General features: G+C 28.4%; 1 protein-coding gene across 9 annotated transcripts in view; it reads left to right on the top strand.

Moving 5' to 3' along the window:
• LOC132943966 (multiple PDZ domain protein-like) overlaps nt 1-15,714 on the top strand; it is a 71,076-nt gene that overhangs the window by 43,005 nt on the left and 12,357 nt on the right. For 8 of the 9 annotated variants that reach the window (XM_061013145.1, XM_061013147.1, XM_061013146.1 and 5 more), the window contains 5 exons: nt 4,970-5,193; nt 13,511-13,605; nt 13,775-13,844; nt 13,922-13,978; nt 14,390-14,443. In XM_061013145.1, coding sequence (XP_060869128.1) covers nt 4,970-5,193; nt 13,511-13,605; nt 13,775-13,844; nt 13,922-13,978; nt 14,390-14,443 — 500 coding nt within the window. The remainder of the gene's footprint in view (nt 1-4,969; nt 5,194-13,510; nt 13,606-13,774; nt 13,845-13,921; nt 13,979-14,389; nt 14,444-15,714) is intronic. The other variant, XM_061013149.1, reaches the window with a different exon arrangement.

A 15,714-nucleotide genomic window follows, 5' to 3' on the forward strand; every position in this document is an offset into this window, starting at 1 on the left:
CAATTACAATAATTTTATTAGGTTTATATATGGTTTATTAATGTTTAAAGCGTAAATACGTGGTAGGTACATATTATCGTTTATATTATATTATTATATAATTATTAATTATTAAAGCTGTGGTTTTAAACTTAAGCTCATAATATACTTATTAAACATGTGTGGAATAATAAATATAAATAAATATATTAAGACGACTACCTAAATAGTATATATAAGTACTATAAGGTATTTTATTTTTTTGTGTAGTGAAGACTAAAATGTACACTTGTTTATGTCGATGTATTCAAATTTCGATTATAATATTCATAACATTAATTAATTTCTGATTTATCCTCATAGAATATGAAATGTAGTCATGCTAATTATTAGTTATTAATATAGGTAATGAAAATAGCTATCGTATTTTATGAATTAATTTTTAACTTTATTTACTTATTTATTTTGTGTATAAAACACATTTTAGAACATTAAATTTTAAAAATGAATAACCTATGCTAAGCTGATCCGTAATATAAAGTGGTTAGACCAGTACAAAAATAAACTTCCATAAATGGTTACTGAAATGAAACTTTTATCCAATTTATTATTTACTTCACCTTGATAACAAAACAATTAATAACTAACTATATAATAATATGAAAAGTTGCGTGTTAGTAGAAGTACAAGTTACTGCAGTTAAATTAAATTGTGTACATTTTTATGACATGGCCATTGATATTAAATAAAACGTTTATAGTTATTACTTTTTTGATTTGTGTAATTGTGTTTTATACATTCAAATATAATTAAACCAATCAATAGCCAACAATGATAGACAATAGTACTGAATTTTAAGAAATAATATTATATAATATCATTCATTAAATAATACACAACTGAAATACTACCAATACGACGTTTCTATAGGATTTATTGCTTTAAAATTAGAAGTGAAGGGCTTTGCTCTATTTACCTACCCTTCAACTGTTCATCAATATAAACTACATAACGTTAACAAATAACATGTGTTATAGCTCTTTACAAGATTATTACATTATGTTCTTAACTCTTAAGGGTAGATACTAATAAACTGAATTTATTAATTACATGTAAATCAATAAATTAAAACAAAATAAGAACTGGACCCGTATCCATGACTATTGTATTTTAAAGTAAGTAGGTATATAGATTAAATATTGTACATTGGGTATAGGTAGTGGTACTATTGTAAAGATGTGTAATTATGCGTATTTGTAGTATTTCATCTGTAACAGAGCATAATATTATACCCATAAATGTATAAACTTTACTCGTGTAAGATTGAAATTAAAGTTCTAACGCTGTTGTTTTCAAAGTGCATATTATATATTTATGTTTATTGGGAGCCTTAGTAGTTAGTATTTTCTGGGTTCTCTATACATGCACAGTAAACATCACAGTGTCCCGGCACTGCAGATTCGGCCGGATGCCATATTATTCGCATCGATAAGCAACAATGGGCGTTTTCACGACGCTCATTGTTTTTCGATAACTCGGTGTAATTAATCAGTGCTGTGTTTAGCTATAGAGGTAGGCGATATGGGCGATCGCCAAAGGCGCAGAAATTATTAGAACACAAAGCCCACCCACGATATTTATAATTTATTTAAAAAAAAATTGCAAGTAAAACATTTCTTTTTAGAAGCGTAAATGCGTTTAACAGCAGATTGTACATAGATATACTGTCATAAAGAGTTCAATATTATATACATAATAATAATATTATACGCATAACACTGGTGTGATCTGTATAAGTGATGGATGTTCGAAATTTCGACTTTATGACTTAACCTATTATAGGGGGAAGTTAAAGTATAGCAAGTAGTCGCTCCCTATATGTGTTATGCGTTGAGCGCTCCACGCGCAATACGTACTTTTTAATTAACATATAGGTTCAGCCGTAAATTTGAAACGGCTAAAACTTCTATAATAGTCTTCCAAAAAAACTATTTTTATACCATCATTTAAGGCATACAAATTATTTGTTTTAAAAATATGAAAACCGCAAGAGTGTAGTTGGGCCATTAAACTGCATTTTATAGCCAGTGAAAGTGGTACTTTATGAAACAATTAAAAGTAAGCACGTACGACGTACCTATGAATTATTTTGTTGGAGAGGCAGACCGCCTAGACTACATAAAACGCATTGACTAACACAGGTAACACAGAGTGTGCAAAATTTTGTTTTTTGCCAGACGCGCAATGATAAAGGGTAGCTACGGCACTGTAATTAATTAATATATTGTCCCGCACATATATCAATGAATTACATTTTGCACGCAGTTCAATTCAGTTGATATGCAACAGTGCTGTCAAATATACGATGGTATCTTAAGTACATCCTGTATCAGTGCTTATGATGCTGCAGCAACCAGTCAGCTTCATCAGTAACAGAAGGTGTTGTGGTATTGACCGTTGACATTTATCCGTTTAAATATATCTTAAAAATCCGCTTAAAAATTTCCATAGAGGTTATCAACCTAACAGCTGCCTATGATACAGTATGGAAAATAGCTTTTTGGATAATTCCATGAAATTCTTCTGAAAAACATACATAGTAACCACTTGTACCATGGCGTCCACCTCAACAACGATAAAAAAAAAGTAATAAGAGGAACATAATATGGTCCAAATTGCATTCCTCGTTTTTGCCCCGTTATATTGTCTAATCACTCTTCTCTATCGATATACTCAGTAATGTTACTTAAATATTCGTAAACCCGGACGATATCCGAACGCATATACTAGGAAAATATTTGTGATGTCTTAAAATGTGTTTCACTCCAATTTCTAAACTTTATAGATAAATACTTCAAACAATGGAGACTTACATCAAATTCCAGCAAAACTGAAACTACAGCTAGTATTTCAACTAAATAACAAGATGTAAAATTTCAGCTTAGAAATAATAGTCCCTGAACACAGCATAAAGCATGATGGACTTTGCCCAAGTACTGCCTTAAGTGTTACGCTCTCGTTTAAAAACTATTTAACTAATGTTACGGCAATATTATCGACTCCCGCAACAATAATGTTCAAAAACATATATAGCGACGCAGATTGCAGTGCAACTTCTCAACACTTACAACTTCTGTTATCACTCTAGTGAATTTGGTCGCCGAATATTGTGATTATGTTTGATTAAATAATTTGCTGACGTCAAAAAAAGAGAAAGATACGCTATATGGTCTCAATCAAAGCATGCGCATCGTTACAGAAACAATTAAATCTACCCTTATCAAATTATTATCCGTCCTCAGCTCTAACCACGATTTTAGATATACAGGTTAAACATCGGCCTATAACGATTAGTGATTTACGATGACTGGTGAACCAACTATCTGAAACAGCTGAGGGCCCAGAGTCACTAGCGCTCGTTGTGGTTTAAATATGTTGAATATATATATAATATCATAACGACGATCATACCAATAATACCTATAGTAAATAGTATTATTGAATCTTTAAATTTATCCGCAGGGTGCGCTAGTAGTACTGGGAACTGCTGTTTCAGATACCTAGTTAGTTCACCGGTCAAATTATGGGAGTTCGATACGCAACCTGTATATCTTAAATCGTGGCTCTAACCACGATTTAAGATAGTATATGGTTGCTCAACGACCCATTAGAAAAATGTTATCACACGGCATACGATTTAAATCCAAAAGTCACGTGATTTGCGACTGTTTTCGCATATAGCGCTCGTTTCGGTTAAAATGAAAACTAAAAAAATTGTTATGTTATACCTATATAGTATATACCTAGTATAAAAATATGTATAATGATCGTATTGTATTATAAATTAATCAATGCCGTCTTATCATAGTTCGTTGGGCAACCATACTATTTTTAAATCGTGGCTCCAACATAACCCCTCCGCAGCTTCAGCACAAAAAGGCGTTGCTCAAATAATAGACTAAATGCAACAATTAATTCAGTTTAACGATCTATGATTACTCCAAATATAGTCGTTGGGTTAGGTTGTAATTTACTTAAATCTCGCCGCCCCCCACTGGAAACCCTTGTTTCGTTTAACAACGATAGCTATACAATGTGCTGGTAACTGGAAAAAAATTGGAACCTTCACGCTAGGGACTTTATATACTCCCTTTAAGAACCCTGTGAGTATAGGAGTATCTATAAATTCAGGATAAAATCTCTCTGAAAAGAATGGTCAACTTAAAACAGTGGATTTGCATGGGTTTATAGGAAATATGGAAATCTCGTTTAATTGGATATTGTTCCTAATCCGTCCTGTGACTGAGATCGCCTTATTCAGAGCTTAGCACACATTTTATAAAACTGATCTAAAAGTAAGTGTATTAGGAACACTTGAACAGATCCAAAATTTGACTTTTAAAGCAACCGAGAATGGCTAGGAAATATTGAAATGTATTAATCTATAATTTATATCTTATAACCTATGTTTAGTTTCTGTGTTAATGGTTTTAAAATGCATCATCTATTATTGTTATGCTTATGATTGTTTACGTCAATTTAATATTATATAGTATATAATGTTCTGATGTTCATTTAATGTTTATTTCCCATCCGAATAAATAAGTAGAGTGGTAATGATGAATACCACGCAAAATTGTGGTGTACTATAATATTTCACACGTGGTTCATCTATAGGTACTTCATACTTTATTCGCTTATAAATAATTAACTATTGGTTCAGTATATTCTATACTTACCTGTTTATATTGAAGTTCTAATGAAATTATTTTGTCATTTAAGTTATAAATTATAATGAGTAAACTAATATTAACAATAATTGTTAATATCAACAAAATAATAAGTTATTCGTACGCTGCGTTGGATATTTATTATAAGGATATTATCATTTTTTTATAATGAAATATTATTAACTGTATATGTACAATGTACATATAACACATTTAATAACTATATTATTATCATTAATTCCAATTTTATACATTTTTAGATAAAGCGAAGAAAAAGTATGGAAATCTTTGCGATGGCAGAGACGGTGGTTCGATCAGCGAAGTGTTGGTAGTAATGTTGGAGAGATCTCCTGGTTCCGGTCTAGGTCTTAGTTTGTCCGGTCATAAAGACCGAACAAAAATGGCGGTCATGGTTTGCGGATTGAATCCCAACGGTCCGGCCGCAAAGTCCGGATGTTTACGGGTCGGCGACGAAATTTTAGAGGTACGTATTCTACATCGTAATAAAAGATTAATGGAATCGCTGTATAAATGTGCTACCTACTATTTAAAGGACGTCCCTCGGGAAATTTAACGTAAATTTTTTAACGTCTTAAACTTAATACTTATAACATCGATCATATAACCCAAACACGCCACACATTCGGATATGGATATCATATACAACTTACATTTTTAAAAGTTTCTTTTTTTAAAATCGATTAGAATGCTAAGATTCAAACATAATGAACTTAATTTGCGTAGTGTCTTGATACATACATCGTTATAGTACCTAGATATATAATACAAATTAACTAATAACTGTTCTATATATTTAATATTGTAATTGGCGGGTCTTAGCGATAGTAATATTAAATTAATACCAAAGCCTGTTGCCACTATAACTTTCATATACATATTTATTTAATAATAAAAATGTATAATATTGATAAGGACTACAACAGAATTACATAATTTGCTCGGTTATAAAATATAGAAATATGGAATATAAAGAAAATATTATAATAGTTTTACTTATTTTATAAATGTGAAAATGTATTATCTAATTAAACTTTTTGGTAAACTATTATTTTGCATAAGTTAGGCAACATAATGACTGAATAGCTATACCTAAATAATATAGTAATTATGTAAGGTTAAATATCGATAACACGCACGACAGGTTGTCACAAGGGAGTATAAGGAAACGGCATTCCTGAGCTCATTATGGTTTTAAAATAATGTCTTTATAATTGGTATAAATTTAGGACTGGAAGAATATAAAAAGCACTAGATGGTCAAACAATTTTTCCCCAAGGCACATAGGTTTCGTAACAAAAGCTTGCGAATATCTATAGTCGTTATAAAATCAATTTATGTAAAGCTCATCTATGAAAATTATCTATATATAATTATATATATTTTAAATATGTTATTTATATAGTATCGCTCAATAAAAGAGTTTAAGTACATTTATATTAACATAAAAACATAATTAAATAATATTCTTAAAGTTTGTTCTAGTAGGTATAGATTTAAATATATTGCATACGTGTTACCTATATTTATTTATATTCACAATATTGAAAAACTGTATGATTTTAGTCTGACGTCCTTCATATTATATTACTTATATAATATTATAATATACTAGGTAGTTTTAAACAGTACAATATAATATACATCAATAACGGATGAAAAATAAAATAAAAAAAATATACATTAATCACTTCATATTGATTTGGGTACTCGATCTTTATAACCTTCTTAGTTTAAAATATTTTTATTGGTAACAATGTATCTTACTGTTGCAGCAGAAAAAAAGTGCCTCATTCTCCATGACCGTGTATTTATACAATGTAATAAATAAATCCATGATAAATATAGATAATATATATATATATATTATATATATAATACATATATTATATGTATACAAAAAATACATTTATGAATGGCTTTTTTAATAACAATAGCGCCGTAACGCCGTAGCCGCGTCGTAACGTATATTTTTTTGTATATGTATATAATATAGGATATCCTGTGCATGCGTATATACGCATAATATTATATAAGTATATCGTCCTCCCATCGTTTATCATATACATTATATATATATATTTATAGATTATGATGCATGTACGTGCAGTCTGTATATATATAAATACACAATATTATATTATGTGCAGGGTAACTCGAAAATCCTAAGGCCAAATTGAAATCTGATACGGTCTGTTATGATATGATAAAGTCTCGTCTCCGCGTCGTCGATATAAAATATAATAATAATACGCGTACAGCGATTGGACCTTTGTCGCCTCCACACCTCGCGTATACCTACAACTCTGTCGTCGTGATATACCCGCAAGCATAAATCATGCCCGTTATAGTCGTTATACCTATAACTCAACGGGTGGTTACGTTTGTATAGAATTGTATGTGCGCACACAACCGGGATGTATATATACATTTAAGTAAACTTATACCGCAACGGCGGTCGTTGTTTGTTCTGTATATTACCCATATACTCCGTGGACCAATCTCCGTGATACCTGCATTACCCAATAACAAAAAAGCGTGTCGAAAGTAGAAACCGAAATCGTCTTAAAAATGCGCCCGTGGTTGTTTTATACCATCGAGACTTTTACTGCTGTTTGACCGGGACCCAGGCGCCCAACAGACTCTATACAGGACACCCATATTATATACAACACCTACGTCCACATACAGTTTATTATACATTTATACGTATTTCTCCAGTTTACAAACTACCTTTATGACCTATATGTGTTATACGTGTATAATATATACGGGCGTGTGTCCGATACTCCGATCCTATTCTCCCGTAATTCACATAATATTTATTTGACCATTAGAATTTTAATTGTTAAAAATAAAAATCTATTCAGTTGTTAGAACGCCATATAATTTGTGCCTACAGAGTTGTTATTCGCATGACTCTAGCTGTTAATATACATATCTATAATATAATACGCCCTTGGTCCTTTTAACTCATTATTTCGTTCACTTTTTTTTACTTATTTAGACATTTTCGTATCGGAAAATGTAAGATATATATATATTTCTAACATTTTTATACTACCTGGGATAAAAATCCTTATTTCTGTCGATAAACCAATCATCGACTTTTTATTTTATAAGTCTTATGTATAAGTGTATTAGTTCATTTAAGTTGGTATTTAGTATAATATTTATACATTTTATGTTGGCAAATAATTTTTTTTATAAAAAATATCACTTTAGCTGTGTTTGCATAATCTGACGACAAAATACAATTTAAAAACTATTGATTTAAATATATCATAAATATCAATTATCATACTAGAACTGGATTGTTTAATGTAGATTGTACCTATATAATATTATTTATATAGTTGAATATTATATTAAACGAAGTACGTAATTAGTTAATTAAAAAATGCAAACTATGCGATTTCATCGTTCTCTTTTGCTGCATTGCAATACGTATCGTATTTAACTTTGGGTAAAGGTTATGCAATTCTGTGGGATTATGGGTTTAGGCAGACTTTCATTTGGCGTGTTGAAATTCAAACTATCCTGCCGCGAGAGTGCCAGGTTTTAAACTTATATATTAAAAGAACACGCCTTGTTTTTATTTCGAACACAAAATTACTTTTTTATCTTCGATTCCTCTACGTGTGTTTGGTAACGAAAAATAATAGTTAGGTATATAGTTTTATATTATATTTATTATATATACGTCGATGTGCACAATGAGTAAAATACAAATCGCTGACAGAAACCATTATCTGCACCACACATATTATTATATTATATATAGGTATTGCTTTTTCCAACCAAAATCGAAACTACAATAAATTTATTGAACAATAACAACACGTAGCTGTGTTGCTATAGGCTATATGCAGTACCAATATAAATATATGCATACCTACGTTTACATCGTGTGTTTGTATGCACGAAAAAGTTCTATCGTACGTGTGTATTAATATAGCCACGTTCACCATATAGCTACCCTTTAGCACGCTCATAACTTATTCATGGACACACAACTCCCCCAAGGCTTTGATATTCATCCGGTGACGAGGGATACAGGTGCAGGCAGGACAGAGTATATAAATGGGAAATGGGTTTAATTTAAAATGCATCACGTTATATTGGCTCAGAACCTTCCGTGACTCGGAATCGTCGGATAGAGGGAGGGGTGGATTTTTATTTGTTTAAACAGCGAAACCAATTTTATATGTTTATAGTCTCTTATGTCATTTGTTTTAAACGGATCTTGGATACGACTGTATGAGTGATGTATATAATATATTTTAATGGCTGTATATACCTATATATATAATATAGTATTATACCCTACATTTTAATAATATATATTTTTACTGCGCTCGTAAAATATAAATATAATAATAGGAGAAGAGTCGTCTGCTAAAGTTTGTTCACTGCAGTGATACTGAAATACATAATATATGAACATTTGTTGATGAAAATGGCTTTTTTTGTCATAAAAAAAGGGTCCGGAAAAAAGCTGACATACGCAGCCGTGACGTGTAGGGAGCGATTTTGCAAGTTATGGTATGTATACCTACAAATGGAAGTGGGAGTGGATTCAGAGTTCGGACAGAAACGGTTGACCTATATTTGGTTTTCCCGTAGGCCAAAAGGTCAAAGGTATATAATATGATTTTTCACTATTGTACCTATAGGCTATAAATCATGTTTCTTTTATAAAAACGCATTTAAACATAACAGAATTAATTACCTATGTATAATATTTGATATTGTAGGTAGATACCTATGTATTCTACATATTATGCATTTTTAAAAAAGATTAAATATTTTTTTTTAGGATGTCTTATATTCATCGCATTATATTATTATTTAAATATCACGTAATAAAATTATTTCTTTGTCGGTTGGATTATTTATATTAAATTGACGTGTATATATAATATATATTATATGAGGAAATAACATACATGGGAAGATTTTTAATTTTACATACTTTGGTAACTTTTTAATTGCGTCTTCTAAAACCACGCATATTTTTACAATTTTATTGTATAGGTACACTACCACTTTCTAGTATAATATATACCAAAAGTTAATGGCAGTATAACATTGTATAATATTATTGGTACCTTTAAAGTATAAATAATAAGAGAACATTATTTTTTTTTGGTAAATGTATGCATTGGCACAAACTTCAGTAGTGATTTAAGAAGAAATATAATTTCCAAAATAAATACAAATTTGAATATAGGTACTTATTAAATTTTAGTTTGAAACTAGGAACGTTGGTAATTTCAAACATTTTTAACGTCTAGCTACGTTTATTCACTTTTATTATTAAATTACAAATATACAAGATAATACTCTAAACACAAAAAAACAAAACAATTTAATTTAGACAATTGGTGGGTTTTGAAAAAAAAGAATTCGCTTTGAAGATCTATTATAACACAGTTTTTTATAGTGTATTAAATCTATTTCGGAGTAGTGTTACACAATTTCACAGAGTATTCCTTCCCTCTTTACACCTCATATCATACTTTAAATGTTTTAAAAAAAAAAAAAAAAAACGATTATTAACAAATGGTTTATGTATAAATATTCAATTTAATTATTGACATTGTAAGGAAATATTATATTTCATAATATACAATTAAAAATATGGGTGGTTTGCATTTAAAAAAATAGTGTATAAAATCATCATGATTTCAAACAATAAAAGATTCGTTTTTTTAAAATATATATAGTAGGTATATTATAGTTTATAAATACTGTAAAAGTACTTAAAATTAATAAAAAATTTTAATATCAATAACAGACCGAAGTAATGAGTGTTCCGTGCGCTCTGTATATGTACATATTAAGCATATAAATAAATATAAATTATAAACATTTTAAACAGATAATTTATATAATTTATGTTATATCTACTGTATTATAATTACTACTTATTATATCAAACTATTGCTTAGATTATTACAATAAATTCATTTTAACTATTTCAGTTTCCAATCACATTATTAAAATAATTATAAACATAATTCATATTTAAAAGAAAACGGTCAATTTAGATAACAATTCACTAGCCAATATTGAAAATATGCACCTACTACTGGTACTTACTTAATAAATAATTACTTATAGCTGTATAGGATTAATTAGCATTGTTAATAAACCTATATTATATTATCTGCAAACTGTAAAAATATAAAAAATTCAAAGTTAAATAATGTAAAAGCTTATGTTTTATCATATTCAAAATTAGTTACGTCTTAAAATATATTGGTGAATTGTATAATATATGTTATATTTCAAATTCAGGAAACCTCTTTGACATATTACGTATACGATTCGTTGATTACGATTTACGAGACTACTGTATTAGTTATTTTGTATTATTTAGTACAAAGTCTCTTGTTATCTATAATATCTTTTAATTATTTTGTACAAATCAAATGATTTATGCATAAATTGTCCGTTCATTATTTTTCATTTGTACGTAAAATACGAACAATATAAGAATAATATTGCTCTTTTTACTTTTTAAATTCGAGTTGTTAATAAAACTATTTAGACTTTACTATACGTATTAGTGTATTACATATTATACTACCACTCAAAAACACTTTAGAAGTGAGTTATAATATTTATTATAAAGATTTTTTTTGTGTTTGTACATAATATATCTATTAAATATATTTTATAAGATATATAAACATAAAATTAATCATCTATACAATTTGACCTTGAACGTCATATCATATAAGTCCCGGTGCATTATCTTCGTCAATCTGACCTAGCCATGCCAATATTGTTCAATATTATATCCTGTATTACTGCCCGGATTTTTAAAATTAATTGTACATATTTCCTAATTTTAACAAATTATGTCATCACTTCATGTGCCATTTATCTATTTAGACCCAGATAATCGTTGATAATCGTGATAACACTTATAATAAATTATATTATAATATTCATAAAATGTATGCGTTCTACATAATATTGTTTAAATTTTAATAATTACTTAATTTACACAATAAATATTAGTAATAATCTATGAATTATATTATGAGATTAATTCTGCAATCTTCGTGCTATAATGTATTAGAAATATAAATAAAATAACATTAAATAATATTAAAAATAATAAGTAGTTACTACATTTATATTTTATTTCCACGTTTAAAATTGTATTAATTACAATACAATTCTATATCAACCATTGAACTATCAATTAATATGAATCTTTTTTATATTTTTAATTATATATACAAATATAGAGAGACTATTTCTTGCATATGCAAGTGTCATTATTTTAGAATCACTATAACTGTTATATTTTTTTTAATGTTTTAAGTTGATTTTTGATAGCGGAAACATTGATTATTGTCTTATTAATTGATCCATTTTGTAAAAAATCAAAATTTTTCAAAAAACTTTATTACTATTCCCAGATAAAAGCAAAAGTAGAATCGTGGTTCACCACAAATTTAAAAGCACCATAAACGATATTATTTTTTTTTAAATAATATTTTCAATACAAAATACAAAATATCTTTAATTTTTTTAGATTATATAATATCTGTTTCTATAACCATGTAGTTATTGAACTTGTCGTTTATTTAAAATTTCTTACGTTATTCGGAGATTCTGTACTACATTATTATTTTACGTGTAGGTAAATAATATACATGATGATATATGTAGGTACCTAATTAATTATTACCTATCCATAAAAGATTCAAAAAGTGTTAAGTTTTTAAAGATAATTTTTGGTATGCACGCATACATGAATCAATAATTAATGATCATTACCTATGTTATAATAATAGTTACATAGTACTGTAGTGTTATAATATAGTATAAATAGTATAAATAGGTAGTATAATACATGGGAAACGGACATTTGACACTCGACAATTGGCCATACATTTAGCAGAACAATTGACATCTGTACAATGGACATTCGACACCAAAAATTATGTGTAAAAAACAAATAACTTTTTAAGATACTTTGAAATTATTTGTAATATTGTCTTTCATAAGGCACAAAGCACGCTCAATTTGTGCTTGACAACTGTCGGTATTATATGAATATTTTTAAACGCGTATTACTATATTCTAAAATTCATTTGCGATCTGTAATGAAACCGGTAGGTACTGCAGCCTTTGCCTCATTCATTTTTCTGTTCAACGAATGTCCGACGTAAGTTCCGTGTTTTTTTAAGCATAAATATAATTGGCACAATAAGTTTTAGAATTATTTATAAAACTATAAATTCTTCTATTTTAAGGTTCATTTTATATATTGCGCAGTCACTCACAACACGCAAAGTAATACTTACCAATTTATCTAAATTAATAACTATTTATCCTGGTGAGTGGCGGATCAATTGCCCTGCTTCTATTATGGGTATTAAAATATGATTATATGAACATTAAATTACCAGGTGGGTGAAAAGTGTTTTAATTTCGTAATAGAACATGTAATATTATTTATAAAATAGCAAAAATATTATGAAAATGCATTTTTTACAATTAATTTATAACTACACGATATTTATAGTATATTTTACTTTTTACATAATACGATGACAAAAATATTTGTGGATTGTATTAATGTTATTCGACTTGTGATTGGCGTCCCCTCTGACCATATTACACGCAAAAAATAAATATAATATGTAGTTCACCGCTATACATAATTTATTTACGTTTCTAAGTAACGAATCTATCAAAATGTTCTAATTTACCTAATGGATTAAAAACTTTTAAACGTTGAAAATCATTTTTTTTAGGTTAATGGAGTAGTTTTACACGGAAGATGTCACCTAAACGCCTCAGCCATAATCAAAGGTATACCGGGACCAATATACAAAATAATTGTGCTAAGGTAAACTCTGGTTTTTATATTATTTATTGTAGTGTTCATTTATATAGAACGTTTTTTAATGGATTACATTTTTCAACACCGTCCACTTACGTCTAGACCACTTAATGATTTAAGTCAGACATTTTCGTGTACCCAATATTTTAACCTAATTACTAAATTTGTTTTGCAGGAAACCTACGGCCCTGGACGAATTAGCGGTGCGACCGATCACTCAGTTTCCTATAACACTAGATGACGAGGTTAGTAACTAAACTAGTTTTATAGTATTTTCATCTCTTGTATTCAATAACAATTAAAATAATGGATTTTTTGGCAGACACCAGAGGAGAAGTATGCCAACTACAAAGGCCTACGGATCGTTACTATGAAGAAGGTAAATATTTCTTTTTAGATGTTTCCTATAAACATAAATTATAATTATATACCTACCTATAATCTATATAAACACTATAACCATGTAAAATATAAAATAACACTCCTGCATAAAATAATTATGGGCACTTGGCTCTTATTCCTGTATATCTTAGACCTACATCATTTAAATATATTATACAATTTGTGAAATTGATAAAAAAAACCTCCGAGTTTTGTTCACACCAACACAGCATTTAATTTGTCCCATACCCAAAACATTAGATATATATATATTAAATACATATATATATATATATATACACCTAAATTATGTATTCGTATATAATAAACACGCTCAAAAAATGATCACAGGGTTAATCACTTATATATAATGTTGTGTAGTACAGTTGATTTGATATGTTTCCTATAGCCCTGTATCAGTTTTACATACGAAGGCCAAATCACAAATTCACCCACACAACAGGTAAAAGAACACAGTACACTGGATCGTTGAATGATGGTTTTTATTTCTGTGTATAATTTGTTTTGTTTATTATTATTTTGTTTATACATATTATTATATCATATAATAAACGTTGCGTTAAAAAAAAAATGTAACCCATATCGAAAGTAGGAGGGCAAATCGTTCCGAAAAAAAATTGAAAATAAGGATAGAATGTGATATTTATATAATTATTTCTAATTATTTCAGAATGCAATTTCTTAATTTAGTAAAATAGTAACCCCTCGATGTGTTATTGGAATTGATTGACGCAACTATAGTGATGATATTTAGGTGGGGAGGGGGGGAGAGAAATAGTGAAATTATTAGATACCTTTTAAACATTTGAAGTACGCCGTTTTTTGAAGTCTACGTATTGATTTTATTTTTAATAATTGTTTAACATTTTCTTAACACTAAAATAAGGGGTATATTATTACCTACCTATTACCTATACCTTCCAAAAATAATGTTTCGTATTTTTAATTTTATCATTCAAGAAAATTCTAATTTGTTGGTACCTATATACATTTGCTAATAAGTAGTTAAAAATAATAGTTATAGCGTTTATATATTTAATTACAAAAGTATTTATTTTTCAATAGTTAGCCATGTTTATTTTACGTAGGTATTCATTTATTCGGATTTCGCTAATTTTGTATTCTAGATTCTGAGCTGAGCGATGAATGTATTTGTAATTATATGTGTGTTTTCAGCATGTTTTTCTGCAACTTTCACAGATTAAATCGGGGCGTGCTACCACCGTAATTTTATTACGAATCGACGGTCGATTATCGACATCTTTTCTATCACTAGATATTGCCTGGTATAGAGTTTAAAATTTAAATATGTCTATCCCAATACATTTATATCAATTACTTACAAAATATTATGATTGCATTTAAAAATAATATAAATTAAAATGTATTCAAATTATTGTAGTAATAATATATTTGAAATATACAGAGTCATGTTTTAAGCATCCTCGCCATATTTTTGTACTTAAATTATTATTATACGTATATTCAAATTCTGATTTAAAATTTTTTAGATACAAATGGAGACCATATTTTCGAATACTTGCGATTTTTTGTACCACTTAAGGATGATCCTCTGTTAATACAAACTTCTGTTTTTCAAATAGGAGCCCACTTTTTCACTTTTAATTATTCAGCTGATATTTTTTTTGAGAATTTTAATGTATTTAAAACAAACTTTGAACGAATAGTTTTTAAGTTATACAACTTTGTGTA

This window comes from Metopolophium dirhodum, chromosome 4, assembly GCF_019925205.1.
Source record: "Metopolophium dirhodum isolate CAU chromosome 4, ASM1992520v1, whole genome shotgun sequence".
Taxonomy (NCBI): domain Eukaryota; kingdom Metazoa; phylum Arthropoda; class Insecta; order Hemiptera; family Aphididae; genus Metopolophium; species Metopolophium dirhodum.